General features: G+C 37.0%; 1 protein-coding gene across 3 annotated transcripts in view; it reads right to left on the reverse strand.

The window, feature by feature from the left end:
• Positions 1-2,820: 2,820 nt before the first annotated feature.
• The window catches only part of AMK2 (adenosine monophosphate kinase), a 57,413-nt gene continuing 44,857 nt past the window's right edge, over positions 2,821-15,376 (reverse strand). Inside the window, exons 6-7 of one of the 3 annotated variants that reach the window (XM_089821468.1) lie at positions 3,570-3,644; positions 2,821-3,240 (exon numbers count right to left, since the gene is read on the reverse strand). In XM_089821468.1, the coding sequence (XP_089677594.1) occupies positions 3,127-3,240; positions 3,570-3,644 (189 nt within the window). In that variant the 3' untranslated portion in view covers positions 2,821-3,126. Of the gene's footprint in view, positions 3,241-3,569; positions 3,645-4,712; positions 5,478-15,376 lie in introns of those variants that run through there. The other 2 variants (XM_089821470.1, XM_089821469.1) reach the window with 2 other exon arrangements.

Genomic DNA, 15,376 nt, shown 5'->3' on the forward strand with positions numbered 1-15,376 from the left:
ATAGCTTGGGGGGCATATGAAGAGAGTAGGTAAGTGAAATTATTAATAATCGGTAAGACTCAAATATTTATGTTAGACCTATAAAGGTAAATTTGTATTGTAGATTGTTAAAACACAAATCTTATATAATATTATTAAATAGTTTTTAAGTGGGCTATCACATTTATCAAATATTTTTGTTTTTTCATGCATGACTTAATTTTTTAAAGAAAATCTTAAAACATTGGTTTTTTTATAGAGTTATATGCATGAGCTCACACCAACCACATATATGAGCTTTAATAGAATAGGTTTGTAAGATATCTTATTCTACTATAGTAGAAAACCATTCACATTCATATTCATATTCATATTCCAATAACCTTCAAGATGTTTTGGCAATTAATGTGTGACCACATATTTCATCATTATAGAGAGAACACATAAGTGGAATTTAGATGCTCTTACTATGAGATTTAGGTATGTAAATGTCACATCTTCTAAAATGCATATTTAAAAGACTTCTTACATCTGGCAAGAAAATGTAGCATGAATGATATAGTGCACATCTAATACAAATTATTATTGTCATTTCTATTTTCATACATTCATGTCTTTCAAATTATGACAAGAAAAGGTACATCTAATGATTCCAATGCATCCATACATACAACTTCCAAGTTCTCCTATTAACATCATCCATGGTATATGAATAACAGTTCTTGATAGCTTCAATTGGGAACAACACAACTCATGTTGCACCTCAAAACATTGAGTTGCATGCTAGATAACTCAATTGCAATGCTAAGACTAGATACTTGTGCTTTGCTACTAACACTCTTGAATTGGCACTTGCACCTTACTGGCTCACTTCCAACAAGCTCACCTTGGATTTAATTCTACAAGAAACCTTGTAGCATACTCCTCAATTTTTGGATGCAACAATGTAACATAAATAAGAATATTGAAGAATTCAAATATACAACATACGGTGTTCAATCATGATGTGTACACCAAACATCCACAACACAAAGTCCACCTTATCAAGCACCATGTGTGTGGAGAAGACAACTTAAACCCTTAAATTAGAGGGAGCTTAATCCTCACCAACCATTAGAGTTCATGCCATGTCATGTTTATTTATTTTCGTATCTATTAGAAAATTATTACTTTATGAAGCATTTTTCTAAATTAGGGAAAAATATTTGTGCAAGTTTGCAAAATAATCATAATGCAAATATGAAAACATACCACAAGATTTGTACATTAGATATAATCTATAAAGCCCAACTTTCAAAAGAACCCATAGTTAATATATTATTCCCAATTACAACATTATTATAGACTTAATGTTGCTGTGAAAAGCTATGAAAGATCTAGTTTCTTTGATGCATCCTCCATGTGTTCAAGCATGCAACTACACACTCTATCCCATACTTCGTTGAATACAATGTCACACAATCCAACTATTCAATCATAACCACTAAACATGTTCTTACTTTTATGCGGTCAATAAGCCACAATATAATCAAATGGTAAGATAAAACCATATGCCTCAAAACCATAATTGCACAAAACTATTGAACCTAATAATCACTTTTTGGTACTACGTTTTCCCAATATTAGATACTTTTCCCATCTGCAACCCACACACATTATCCAATCAATGTTATTTACAACTTCATTCATGAACTGGAATACATATTTAATGTGACTAACACGCCTATTGAAGATGCATCATAAAAAGATTTCAAAAAGTTGCTTTCAATGGTCTACAACTGTGTTTGACACAACTATGCTAACCTTTACTAAAGTACTCCCCTGCCCCTAATAGAAAATAGATAATATTTGACTTTGGATTCTCTAATTATCATGGCAATAATTAGCTTTGTTTTTAATTTTTTTTCCCTAATAGGTACATTTAAGATTATTTGAAGAAGAAAGAATGAAACTTTGCAATATAATCAATTATCAAAGGCTTCCTTTTGAAGAAAATAATCTTCTTCTTCAAAATCCTCAATTTTCATCAATAATAGTTGAATAGGTTCACTATACTCAACAAGCCAAACTCATAGGCATGCTTGATAGCCTCTACAATAAATAATTATTCGCCTCTCATTTCATTGGTGACGTGAGGATATATATTCTCCGTGAAGAGTAATTAGTGACACTTCCTTTTATGTCATAAAGATTTGTTTATGCTTTCAAATTAAACACCTATCGGCGTATCCCTTGCACTTCTAATGGGTGCAAGCGCTAGTATATAAAACAATACAATAACGAATAGCTAGTCTCATCTAACGTTTATGTCTGATCAGTATACTATTTCTTTATTTCCCCTATTTGCCATGAATATCATATATTGTAGTAGTATTGATGGTCAATCGAGAAAGATAATGAATGTTAAATTGGCAATCTTTTAACGCTACACTTAATAAACAGACGGTCACGATGACCTAAATGACACAGGAAAATAAAAATATGAAAACATCATGCGTATTTGACTTCGGTATAAAGAACATCAAGTATTGTTATCATTATCCTCGGCAACAAAAAAACTACTGATCTTATGAGATCTAAAAATAGAGTTTAACGTTGCAGTATATATGTTTTAGAGTGCAGAAACATGAGTGGGTGCCAAATCAGAGAAATTGTTGGGATTCTTAGAGGCAACAATGTCTTTATTACCTTGGCAATATATCGATTCAGAAATTTGGTTCATTGAATGTGAAAACAAGAAAAATATATTTACAAGTATACAATTTTGCTGCACACTTAAGGTAAAGGTAAATACAATGATATGGCGCATGAGACCAATGCAAAGACGGATAAATGCTAATGTGATGGGCAACGTATAACATTGTTTGTTAGTTTTAGATTTTGACTGATTTTGATTGATCAATTACATAGATAAGAATCATATCCAGGCATTAATTTTGCTAAAATAAAGGGAATTTATTGGGAATTCCCAATTCAAAATTGTAAACATTTCACTCCTCTGGATTGTGCGATTCAGCTAGAATTGAGTAGAAAGAAAGCTCACATGACCTCACATCCGCGAATAAGCTAATTTTCTGGGTGCATTTTTTATTATTAACACGGTTATTGCTCAATGAAAACATGATAACAATGTTTTGATCACGTTCATCAGTTACCACTGAGAACGGATGTTGTTCTAGACTCTTTTTTCTGTTGAATGACTTCTGCTAATGCTTTATCAATCTCCTCAAACACTTGTTCTTTGGGACGATTCCCGTCAACCTACAAAATTAAAATGTTACAAACAAAAATATAGCTTTTGAAACCTCTTTGTAAAATTAATACTTGAAAAATTCTAGGCTCTCAACTGAAAAAAAGACGTAAATTGAATTTGACCTAAGACCTGACTAAGATCAAGGTTTAATGTGGTTAGTTCATAATTTACTATTTGGACTTTGGAGAATCCTACTAGTTGACTTTGGCTCAATAACTGCATGGGAGTTATATAGGGACAAATGTAAAGTTGTTTATCTGAGTTCATAACCCTAGCCAATCTGAGCATTTTAAAGTTGTAAGGGGAGAGAAAAGAACAGTACAGAAATAAACCATACCTTCATTGTGACATTTTCATAAATGGAAAGTACATCTTCCACATTTTTCTGATGTGTTCTCAAACGTAACTTTACCTGAAGCAATATAAAAAGAGGCCATGTTCAGCCAATGCCAAATCTAATCACATATGCATTTATGAGCAAAGCAGTAATGACCAAGAAAACAAACAAATACAAATTTTTCCTCCTGGAATAATGAAACTAAGAAAAACAATCAAATATGGATAATTACTAGCAGACAATATGTTCTTCAACTCCAGACAAATGCCTAAAGAGCTTGTTAACTATTCAAGACATCTAAGCACCTCCCCCATCTGATCTCAAACACATTAAGCTCTCATTGTTCCCAGGAGTAAGACCCAGTACTGGCATTGATATCAAACACTATTCAGGTGCAATCTTGAATTTCCTCAGTTATTTGTCAACAAACGTTGTATAGCTCACTATCAAGTCACTAGAGAATTCATTACTGTGTTGTTCAAGCAAATGAATTTGAATAGCATATGAAGTAGAAACAATGCAACAAGAAGTCTTATATAGTCTGAAATCTGTCGACCCTAAAAGGTAAGTTTCAAGTTTGTCTTCCATAATCACTAACCATACAAACATTTTTCCATTTCAAGGGATTGATAAAGAAAAAAATTAGTGGGGATAAAATTAGCTCATAACCTGGTTGTGAAATCAGATTGGACATCTGCTTGTGGTTTTGTTTCAGCTCATTCACTAGCGTATCCAACTGTTTCACAATACCCTGTATCTCAGATTCTCCAGCCTTAGGTGGAGAGGTACACCCTCTGCCTGTATAATATCTACCCGGAATGAATCCCGTATTACTATCCATGTCACTGAATCATTCTGATAACTGAGCCCAATTCTTGCAGGCTGGCAGAAAACTGCTCTGATACCACTGTAATAACCCTGACTAGATTATAACTTCAACAACTCCAATTTTTAAACAAAATTCACAAGTTTGGCATTTTGTCAAACACTTGTAGACATTCCCACTCTAAGCTATCTCCCTTTAACTATGGTGTTAATGTGACTTCCTTTGTGTTTTGATTTTTTATGCTTCCTTTGTTTTGGATTTTGAATATATATAATGACAAGAGAATGATAATGGTGAACAGATTTCTAATCAATCAGTTGAAAAACTAAAACTCTATTGCAATTTTATTTATAGGATTCCAATGAAAATTCTATATGAAAATTACAAAAATGGAACCTGTGAATCTCCTACATCAAATCGTTTTGCATAGTAATTCTTCAAAGCAGTTCTAGCAGTAGCTCATGTGTAGGCCTGAGATTACACGATTTAGCTATACTTATGAGCAGCCGCCTAAGATCCCAGATTGCAGCCTTAATTCAGACGTCAATAGTAGATAGAATGGACACCCAGAATCAGATGCAACAATATCCAAATGGAAGACATAAATTGCCCAATTAGGACACTGAAGTTCAGTCTGTCAGTCATCAATTAATCTGCTTCATGTGCCTTTAGAAAGTAAATACCTACAGCAGGGGTTCGACATTTAAATGCTGAAGAGCTTCATTCCAGATTGCAGCAAGAAATCATGCTAAACATGTGGGTATTTGAAGTGCCCAACAACACTAAGCAATCATGCCAAGACTAATGAACAATCACCCACGATAACTGAAGAATAAATTCCTGGCTGAAAGATAGAAATAGCGCTCACAATTAGATTCCACAGTCTTCAATTTACTTCACCTAATCGCCTTCCACAGTTACAGATAAACAATAGGGAAAGACGTCCTGATATGCAACTCAAGAAATACCCCAGCAACAGTGTGAAGTGGACACACAATTCCACAACCAATTTCTTCAACCTCAGCTCCCCAATTTGAAGATGTAGAATACTCATAGCTTTCAGCACCCAGAAGTCTTCCTAGCTACAGGAGAAACAGTAATGGAAGACAAAAATAAATCTCAAAATTGAATTCATAGTACCTCAGATATGAATTAGATGCTTCCTTAGAATCATAACCCTTATACTTCAGCAAGGGAAAAGAAATCAGAAAACTCTAAAAAACCTTCACAAAAACCAATAAAAAAAATATTATATCAATGCTTTTCCCTTCACAAAGAGCTCATATTTATAATCTCCAAATGCTCTTTTGTTTAAAAAATGTAACTTCACTTGTTTTTCTCCAACACAACATCACTTTATAACATTTGATACTTGGGTTTGGCATATAATTAATTAAATAAATGGCCCCTTCCAATGATGACCCAACCCACAATTTAAGTGAAATTATAAAGTTAAATTGTAACTCTATAATAAGCCATTTAATAACTTAATAATATTTTGGCCACTAAAAATATAATCACTCCCAAAATACTCATCATCTAAATATTACATCTGAAAGAGGAGCCAAACCTATTACTTCTACATGTGACCAAATGCACTTTTCAAAAATATAAAGGGGCCATCTCAATCAACACCCGACTTACCACAAATTGTAAGAACACAAAACTAAGGCCAAACAAAGTCTAATCTAATCCAAACGAAGATCAACTTGTAATATCTTAAATAGTGGAGAAGATAATACCCTCCCAAGCCAAGCCACTGCCTTAGAAGACCCTCTATCCACAATAATTAGCCTATGAGGATCACAATAATAAACTAATCTATGAAACTTTGATATTGACAAAAATGGGCACATTACAATCTGTCCTTCCCGAGATTTTTTGTCCTCAAGCAATTAGACAACACAATGAACTCCAATCTCCACCTAGATCCCAAATGAATAAGTATATGGCATCCCTATCAACATTGAACCAACTGTATGTCAATATCATCAAGACCATCAACATCGCCTGCAATATAGCACCCAGTATTTGTTTTGATGCTATAAAAGTCAGGCCATCACAAGAAGATAACTCCATAGGAGATCTCAGCATAATCTTCTTCCCTCTAGCCACCCATATAATATATATTGGACTGGAATCTTGATCATCACCAACAATTCCTAAAAAAAATGTAACTATAGGAGAACCATATGCACTCCTACCAACTGTATCAAAAATAGGTGTAGCCACGTCAAAATTTGTAGATACAAGAACATCACCAACTGTTGTAACAAAGAACTGAACCAAATTTACAACTGATGAAAACTAAGTCCAACTCCACTCAGGTAAGTGATCAACATCAATCTCAAATAGCGGATTGTCATAAGATAATGTTGCATCCATGTCAAACATAGGATTTTCCACAAAGTGAACCTCACCACTATGCTGATCTGAACTATAATATGACCCTTCCTCGACATCACTCACCTCATCATCAATGACATGTACAATCATCAGAAAACACATCAACAACCGCATTCATATCGCTAAACTCCTCCTTAGATGGCGCAATTGGCGCAAAAGTAGCTGCCGATATGGCTAAATCATTGCATGCTCCTACTCCCACTATTGTTGCATTGGCATTAGATGCATAATCTTGTCAACTCATGTCAACAATTGCATCATCCGACTCAATCTGACATGAATTCTCATCGTGCTTCACATCCACTGTGACCGACTCATGCGGTGTCTCATAAGAAATGTCCCGCACATTTGTAGCCACCACAGTATCATCACATTTTTTACTTTGAAGAAGTGATATCATGCTCTGCTCAAAACCTAGTTGTGAAATCAGATTGGACATCTATTTGTAGTTTTGTTTCAGCTCATTCACTAGCACATCCAACCATTTCACAATACCCCATATCTCAGAATCTCCAACCCTAAATAGAGAGGTACGCCCTCTGCATGTATAATATCTACTCGGAATGAATCTCCTATCACCATCCATGTCACTGAATCAATCTCATAATTGAGCCCAATTCTGGTAGGTAACCATTTTGATACCATTGTAATAACCCTAACTAGATTATAACTTCAATGTAATGTCCCCATTTTAGCAGTTGTCCAGTTGTGTGACCATTAGCTTTTTCTTTTCTTTTCTTTTATTTATCCCACATTGCTTGTGAAAAGTGGTCAACCCTATGAAGTAGGAATAAAAGGAGATCTTGTGGTTATTGTTAGGCAAGTTGGATATGAGAAGAAAATAGATGTGTGAGTTACAGATCTGTTTTGGGCATTACACGACGTCTATCCTCTCTTGTGACATTCTAGATGTCATTCCCTTGGGGTTTGGCCTTTGGAATTCATTGCTATCACTTTTATTAACAGACAGCGTGGGCGCATTTTCAACTATAGGCAGATTGGGTGTTCACTCATATCATTCTCACTCCTTGTTCGATACTTATGCCATTGTGGAGGGATGATTTTATGAAGGTCTTGGACTGATTGAAGGCAGTTTTTTACTCTAGCAGCACTGTAGTGCACCACTATTCATATTACTATAGTAGCAAGATGGGAAGTCATTATTGGAATATCATGTTATAATGCTGGAGTAATCAGTGAGTTTGCTATGTATTTAATTTTATTAGTTTGAAAACTAATATTATTTCAGCAGTAGTTCAATCTTTAGTTTGCATAAATTCCTTCTTGTTCATGTTATGTGGTTTCAAAATCTATGCAAAAACATTAAAATCTTTATCAGTAGTTGGTTCAGTTCTTGGGCATGTCTAGGGTACCCATTACAGTGGTATCAGAGCTATAAGTCCTACCATCCTATGGAGGTCTTATAGGGAATTTGGATCAATCGGATAGAGGGAAAAGTGTTTGACAAAATGTCAAGACACTAAAATCAGAAATTAAAAGAGCTAAGCATTTATGTTTGAGCATGCGACAGGGGCTTTATAATTTTCACAATACCAGAGCAAGACAAACTAAGAGTTCAGATTTGCAGAGTGAACAGTCTAGTTCATCCGTGCAGAGGGACATATAATCCAGTCATACAGGCACAAAGGAGATATTCTTTGAACAAGACAACAGTATGAGTGACTGAGATGACAGGAATACAGAACTAGGTGGAGGTAGGAATACCGGTCCAGATCAGTAGGAGGTAATGTTTAGACAGTTACTACGTACATTAGAGGAGGGGCAGCGTATGCAATAGGAGTAGAATAGGCGAATGGATATGATGTTGCAGTTAATGGCTAGACAGATGGGCGTCAATATTAGTCTAGGTGATGCCAACAATGGAAACAATAACAATGGGGGAAATGATAACAATAGGGGCAATGATAATAATGGAGGCTGAGGTAACAACAGTCTTGAGAATAACATTAATGGTAATAATGGACATGACAACAATGGAAATGAGGTTGATAACTTTAGATGCGTTGCACGCCCCAGCTTGAACAGCGAGCTCGAGATCTCTTCTAGCCACCTTCCCACCCAGGGATTTGGTTCAACCAGTAAACGAACTACAGATTACCAAGTTACAGGATCAGTTTAGGAGGGACTGGGAGGCTAGCCGACCAGAGTTTCAGGCGGACATTTCCCTTAGAGATTATATGGACTTGAGGATGAGACACATGCCTAGAGCAGGAGGGAGGAATCAAAACTTTGAGTTGAGAAAGAAAGTTGGAAAACTTTCTTTACCTTATTATGATGCTTCAGAAAAGATGACTACACGAGCTTGGGTGCAGAAGGTAGATACATACTTGCAGCTGAATCCTATGCCTGAGGAGGAGGCTATAAAGTACGCGGCTATTCATTTGGATGGATCAGCGCATGAGTGGTGGCACCATGGCATGATAACCTTGGGGCATAATTAGATCACATCTTACAAGGAGTTCACTAAGAAGCTCATCGAGAGATTTGATACCAGGGATCTCGAGTTACAGTTTAAGGAGTTGGCACAACTCAAGCAGTGGGGATCAGTTGAGACATATATTAGTGAATTTCAAAGGTTAGCTGTGTTGGTCATAGATATTTCAGAGAGGAGGTAGTAGTGTTGTTTATGGATGGACTCTTAGATCCCTTGAGGGGTTGGGGCAAGGGGCATGACCCAGCTACATTACACGAGGCTACTACGAAGGCTTGTGACTTAGCACCTTCTTTTAGGAGCAGATTTCAGCATAGGGATTCACATATGAAGAAGGACAAGGGGAATGACAAAAAAATCTTTTCAAAAGGATGCCAAGCCGAAAAGGGATAATAAGTTGGACAATGATAGCTTGAATGAGTTAAGGAGGAAGAAGCTATGTTTTCATTGCAGAGAGCATTGGGACTTATCTCATAGGTGTCCTCTTAAGGCTAAGGCAAATTAAATGGAGTATTTCTTAGTAGAGGAGTCACAATCAGAGAAGGAGGATTAGCACTCTAATTCAGATGAGGATAGCACTACAAAGGAGAGCAACATTCCTGAGGATGAGAAGTCATTGGCACGATTAACGGGGGCTCAGAAGGCAATCACATTTAAGGTTAGGGATACTATCTAGGGGCAGAAAGTGATCTCACTCATTGACACTAGGGCTACAAATAATTTCATAGATGCACAATTAGTAGCCAAGAGAGGTTTACAGAGCGACGAACATGCCAGGTTTAGAGTCATGGTAGCTAATGGTGACAAATTATTATGCACTCAGAAGATAACTAATCTTCACATCAGGTTTGGAGATGGCTATGAGTTGGAGGATGAGTTCTATGTAGTAGACATGGGAGACTATAATGTCATCCTTGGCATGACATGGATGGCCTCGCTAGTCAAGTTCAGACTCAACCTAGCAAAATTGAAGATGAGGTTTCAGCATGAGGGCAGAATTTTTGTACTTAGAGGACTTTCAAATGGGAGTTGCAGAGTAGCTCCCTAAGGAGAATGTAGAGACTTTTTCAGCATAATGACATAGAGTGGGCAGCAGAATGTTTCACTATGCCAACTTTACAAGAGCCACAGGTGAAGAGTCATCCACTAGATATCCAGGAGATACTTGACAGACACACTAAGGTATTTGGCGAGATTCCGTGTGGAGTTCCTCCTGACAAGGGGATAGAGCATGTTATTGAGCTCAAGGAGGGAGCCAAACCAATTATGATTACTCCCTATCGTCATCCTAAGAAGCACAAGGATGAGATAGAGAAGGCAATTAAGGAGTTGTTGGAGATGGGGCATATCAAACCTAGTAAGAGTCCCTTTGCTTCAGCAGTAGTATTGGTAAAGAAGAAGGATGGGACGATGCACACATGCATCAATTATAGGGCATTAAATAAGAAGACTATTAAGAACAAATATCCCATCCCATGGATAGATGAGCTGATTGATGAGCTGCATGGTGCATGCTTTTTTACGAAGATTGATTTACGGTCAGGGTATCATCAAATCAGGATGAGGGTGGAAGACATTGAGAAGATAGTTTTTCGGTGTCATTATGGCCACTTCGAGTTTTTGGTTATGCCATTTGGGCTAACCAATGCCCTTGCTACGTTCCAGAGTTGCATGAACCAGGTATTCAGGGGGCAGCTTAGGAGATTTGTCTTGATTTTCTTTGATGACATTTTGGTCTTCAGTAAGACTTGGGAGGAGCATTTACAACATCTTGAGATGGTGTTGTCCATTTTGGAGAAAGAGTCACTATATGCCAAGGAATCTAAGTGCGAGTTTGGGTTGACCAAGTTACTATACCTTGGTGTTACATCCCAATTTTTGACCTAGCTTGAAATATAGACGTTGAAGTTCACATGAAGTTAGTTGGTAGTTTAATTTGATATAATCTGGCGAAATGGTAAGATAGTTAGTCGTTATGATTTCAAGTGAAGATGACATGCTAGTTATTCGTTAATCGCGAATTCATGAAATTAAGATGAAAGGTTAACTAATATGATTATTTATAATTTATAATTTAGTTACAGAGAAATTCCTTGCAGGGAGCTTGTCGAAGGGGTGGAAGCATTGTCAGAAAAGAATTAGGCAGGGCATCACCATCATTGGACAAACAGGTAGAGGACCAAGCGATTTGTAACAGGACTCATCTCTAGAACTGCATGAGTTGTTAATAATTAATTAAATTTAATTAATTAAGTTTAAATATAAAACGTATTCTTAAAAGATTTTAAGAATCTTTCGTTGCATTATTTTTAATAATAATTTATACATGTGTATTTGAATATAAAAATATTTTGGCATCTTTATATGTTAATAAATTAATAGAGTGATGTTTTAAAAAGTACTTATAAGATTTTAATAAATTTTCGAATTATAATTATATTTATAAAACTTTTTCACCCCTTGTTCCAACGTTTCATATTTTCCAATCGATGGGAATTTCAATCGCATTTCAATCTTGTAACGGCAGAAGATGAAAAGCTGATCATTATCTTTTATATACTGCCTTGTCGTTTTCGAGAGGAGGTAACAACATTCCCGCCTGTTCATGCTTCCGCCATGGTCTCAAATATTTGTCTTTCTATAACCCAAGTTGGTGATAAATGAAAGTCTCTCAGCCGTAAGGTCAGATTTGATTGATTAAATATGTTGGCTTTGTCGCTTATGGGGGACATTGGATATCCGTCTCAGACTCTTCTTGCAACACGTTTACCACCCTGCGATACATTCATCACCCTGCTATACGTCTATTACCCTACTTAATCGCTGTGCATTTAACATCTGAACTTCCACGTTTTGCATATCTCTTGTCTTTTGTTCTAGCAGAACACTGAAGAAGCAAACACGCTAAGATACAATAACTCCTCTGTATAGCTGTAAGCCAATCGTATGGCATGTTATATATATCATAATGCCCAGTGAATGGTAAGATGTTCCCTGTCAATTCCGGGTAGGGAGGGCCTTTCTCGTTAAGAGATCATGTGGGGATATATATTGTGGTCCGAGGTTGGGTGGTAAAGCCCCTGGCAATGTTTCACCTCTCTCAAGATATCAGATATGCGTCAAACAGAGATAAGCCATGAAATCAATTGTCTATCGGAAACAAGTATTATCATTTTTGTTTATGAGAAGGTAAGATTAAATTGAGGTATTTCATTGTTATCATCATTTTACTTCATATAAATGAATATTGAATATAAGTAATTATCTAATTTTGAGAAATTGTCACAGATAGGCAATCGGAAGGAAAAGAAATTCGAAGCCCTAATTGATTGTGCGACAGCTGGAACCTTAATTGATATAGTGGTATTGGAAGCCCTAACTGAATCCGTGGAATCGGAAACCCTAGTTGAATCCGTGGTTGCAGAAGCCCTAAATTGAATTCGTCGTCGCAGAAACCCTAGATAAATCCGTTGTCGTAGAAGCCCTCAATTGAATCCGTGGTCACGGAAGCCCTAAGTGGTAAAGCAGTACCAAAAGCCCTAAATAAACCGATGGTAATTGATGCCCTAATTGGTAAGATGATATGTGATGCCCTAATTTAAGTTATAATGGTATTTAGTGATATTCATCAAATGATTTTTGAGATAGCAGTTGATTTGAGAAATTGTTATAGTATATTTGTGGACTAACCTGGGTGGTTGCAGAAGCATACTTAGATGAATTTCAGTCTCAGTTTTTCTGAGATATGTGATTTCAATTTCTGAAGTAATTTCATTAAAAAGTATTTCAAGTATTTAGTTAAGCAATTTTGTTTAACTAACTTTAACGGTAATCTTCTTCACATGAACATGAATGATGTAACTGCCTTCTTATGAAGTCGAAGTTAAAACTGTATTCTATGCTTATGATAGATGTTAAAATTAGACCCGGGAAAACCGGTTGTTACACTTGGGCATATCATCAGTGCAAATGGAGTTCGGCCAGATCTTGAAAAGATTAGAACTATTGTTGATTGGCCTACTCCTATGAACCTTACACAACTTAAGGGGTTCTTTGGTCTATGCGGGTTTTATAGGAGATTTGTTAAGGGATTTTCACAGATCGCTGCACCCTTGACAGACCTTACCAAGAAAGGGGCCTTCACATGGACATGGGCAGCTCAGAGAAGCTTTGATCATTTCAAGAAGGTGATGTCATCATGTCCAGTATTAGCTCTACCGGACTTCACAAAGCCATTTGAGCTTCATTGTGATGCATCAAGTGATGGGATTGGGGCAGTCTTGATGCCGGAGAAGCATCCCACTGTTTTTGAGAGTAGGAAGCTCCATGGAGTGGAAAGGAGCTATTCCATCTATGATCGAGAGATGTTGGCTATTATGCATGCATTGGCCAAGTTTCGATCCTACCTAGTTGGGGGGAAGTTTGTTATCAAGACTGATCACAACAACATCAAATACTTCATGAGCTAGTGTGACTTGAATGATAGACAATAGAAGTGGATTAGAAAGTTGCAGGCTTATGACTTTGAAATTGAGTTTGTCAAAGGTAAGAAGAATGTGGTCGCAAATGCTTTATCTAGGAGACCTCATATTTGTGCTCTAGCTAAGATTACAGGAGATTGGAGAAATAAGATTACAACAGAGTATGCGAGGGACACTTGGGCTTTTGGAGTGATTGCAGGCACAATACACGATGATCATTATGTGGTGATGGATGGATTGATCAAGTTCTAGGGTAGGATATACTTGATTCCTTCATCACAATTTAAGGAGGTATTATTGAAGGCATTTCATGATGCACCTACAGCTGGACATCCAGGGGTCTTTAAGACTTACACGCAGATCCGTGAGCGGTTCACATCGAAAGGGCTCAAGGATGATGTTCAGAAGCATGTCAGGGAGTGTGCAATTTGTCAATAGAATAAGGGAGAGCACACATATCCTGCAGGGTTGTTACAACCTTTACCCATTTCGGATAGGAAATGGGAAAGTATTTTGATGGACTTCATCACAGGGTTACCACAAGTACAGGGGAGAGATTGCATCTATGTGATAGTTGATCGGCTAATGAAGTTTTCTCACTTCTTTGCTATTCCATCCACCTACACAGCAATACAGGTGGCCGATCTTTTTTTTAGAGAGATATTCAGGTTACATGGGCTACCTAGTTTCATTATCAGCGATCGGGATAGTAAATTTATGAGTGCTTTTTGGCAGGAATTGTTTGGGTTGTGTGGTACAGATCTTACACCTAGCATTAGTCAACACAGGTGTCGATCTTTTCTTTAGAGAGATATTCAGGTTACATGGGCTACCTAGTTTCATTATCAGTGATCGGGATAGTAAACTTATGAGTGCTTTTTGGCAGGAATTGTTTGGGTTGTGTGGTATAGATTTTACACCTAGCACTAGTTATCATCCATAGACAGATGGGCAGACAGAGATTGTGAATAAATGGGTGGAAGGATATCTGAGGAACTATGTGACTGCACAACAGAGGCTTTGGGTCAAGTGGCTACATATGGGAGAGTACTGTTATAACACCACTTATAATATGTCCATCAAGATGACTCCATTCATGGCACTGTATGGTTATGAAGCACCTAGTTTCATGGATCTGGTTTTGGGGGATAGTAGAGTGCCCAAAGCAAAAAACTTCTTGTAGGATAGGATATTTTGAGGGTGCTCAAAGAGAAGTTGAAGCCTAGGTTTTATGGCCCCTACAGAGTGATTTGTAGGGTGGGCGAGGTTGCCTACAAGATTGAGCTTCTAGAGGGCAATTGGGTGCATAATGTGTTTCGTGTGTCGAGGCTTAAGAAAGCCATTGGTCAGAGAGCTGTGCCTTCTGCAGATTTGCCACCATTAGATGAGGAGGGGAAGCTCAAATTGACTCCTGAGGCTATTCTGGATACTAGGAAGAGGACTCTGCGAAATAGGGTGATTAAAAAATATTTAGTCAGATGGAGAGACCTGCCAGAGGAAGATGCTACTTGGGAGAGTGAGCAGGTGTTATAGCAAACAGGATTGAGATTGCTTGAGGACAAGCAATTACAAGGAGGGCGGATTGTAATGTCCCCATTTTAGCAGTTGTCTAGTTGTGTGACTATTAGCTTTTTCTTTTCTT

The sequence above is a fragment of the Cupressus sempervirens genome, chromosome 3, assembly GCF_028749045.1.
Source record: "Cupressus sempervirens isolate cs-2001-9-10 chromosome 3, ASM2874904v1, whole genome shotgun sequence".
In the NCBI taxonomy this organism is placed as follows: domain Eukaryota; kingdom Viridiplantae; phylum Streptophyta; class Pinopsida; order Cupressales; family Cupressaceae; genus Cupressus; species Cupressus sempervirens.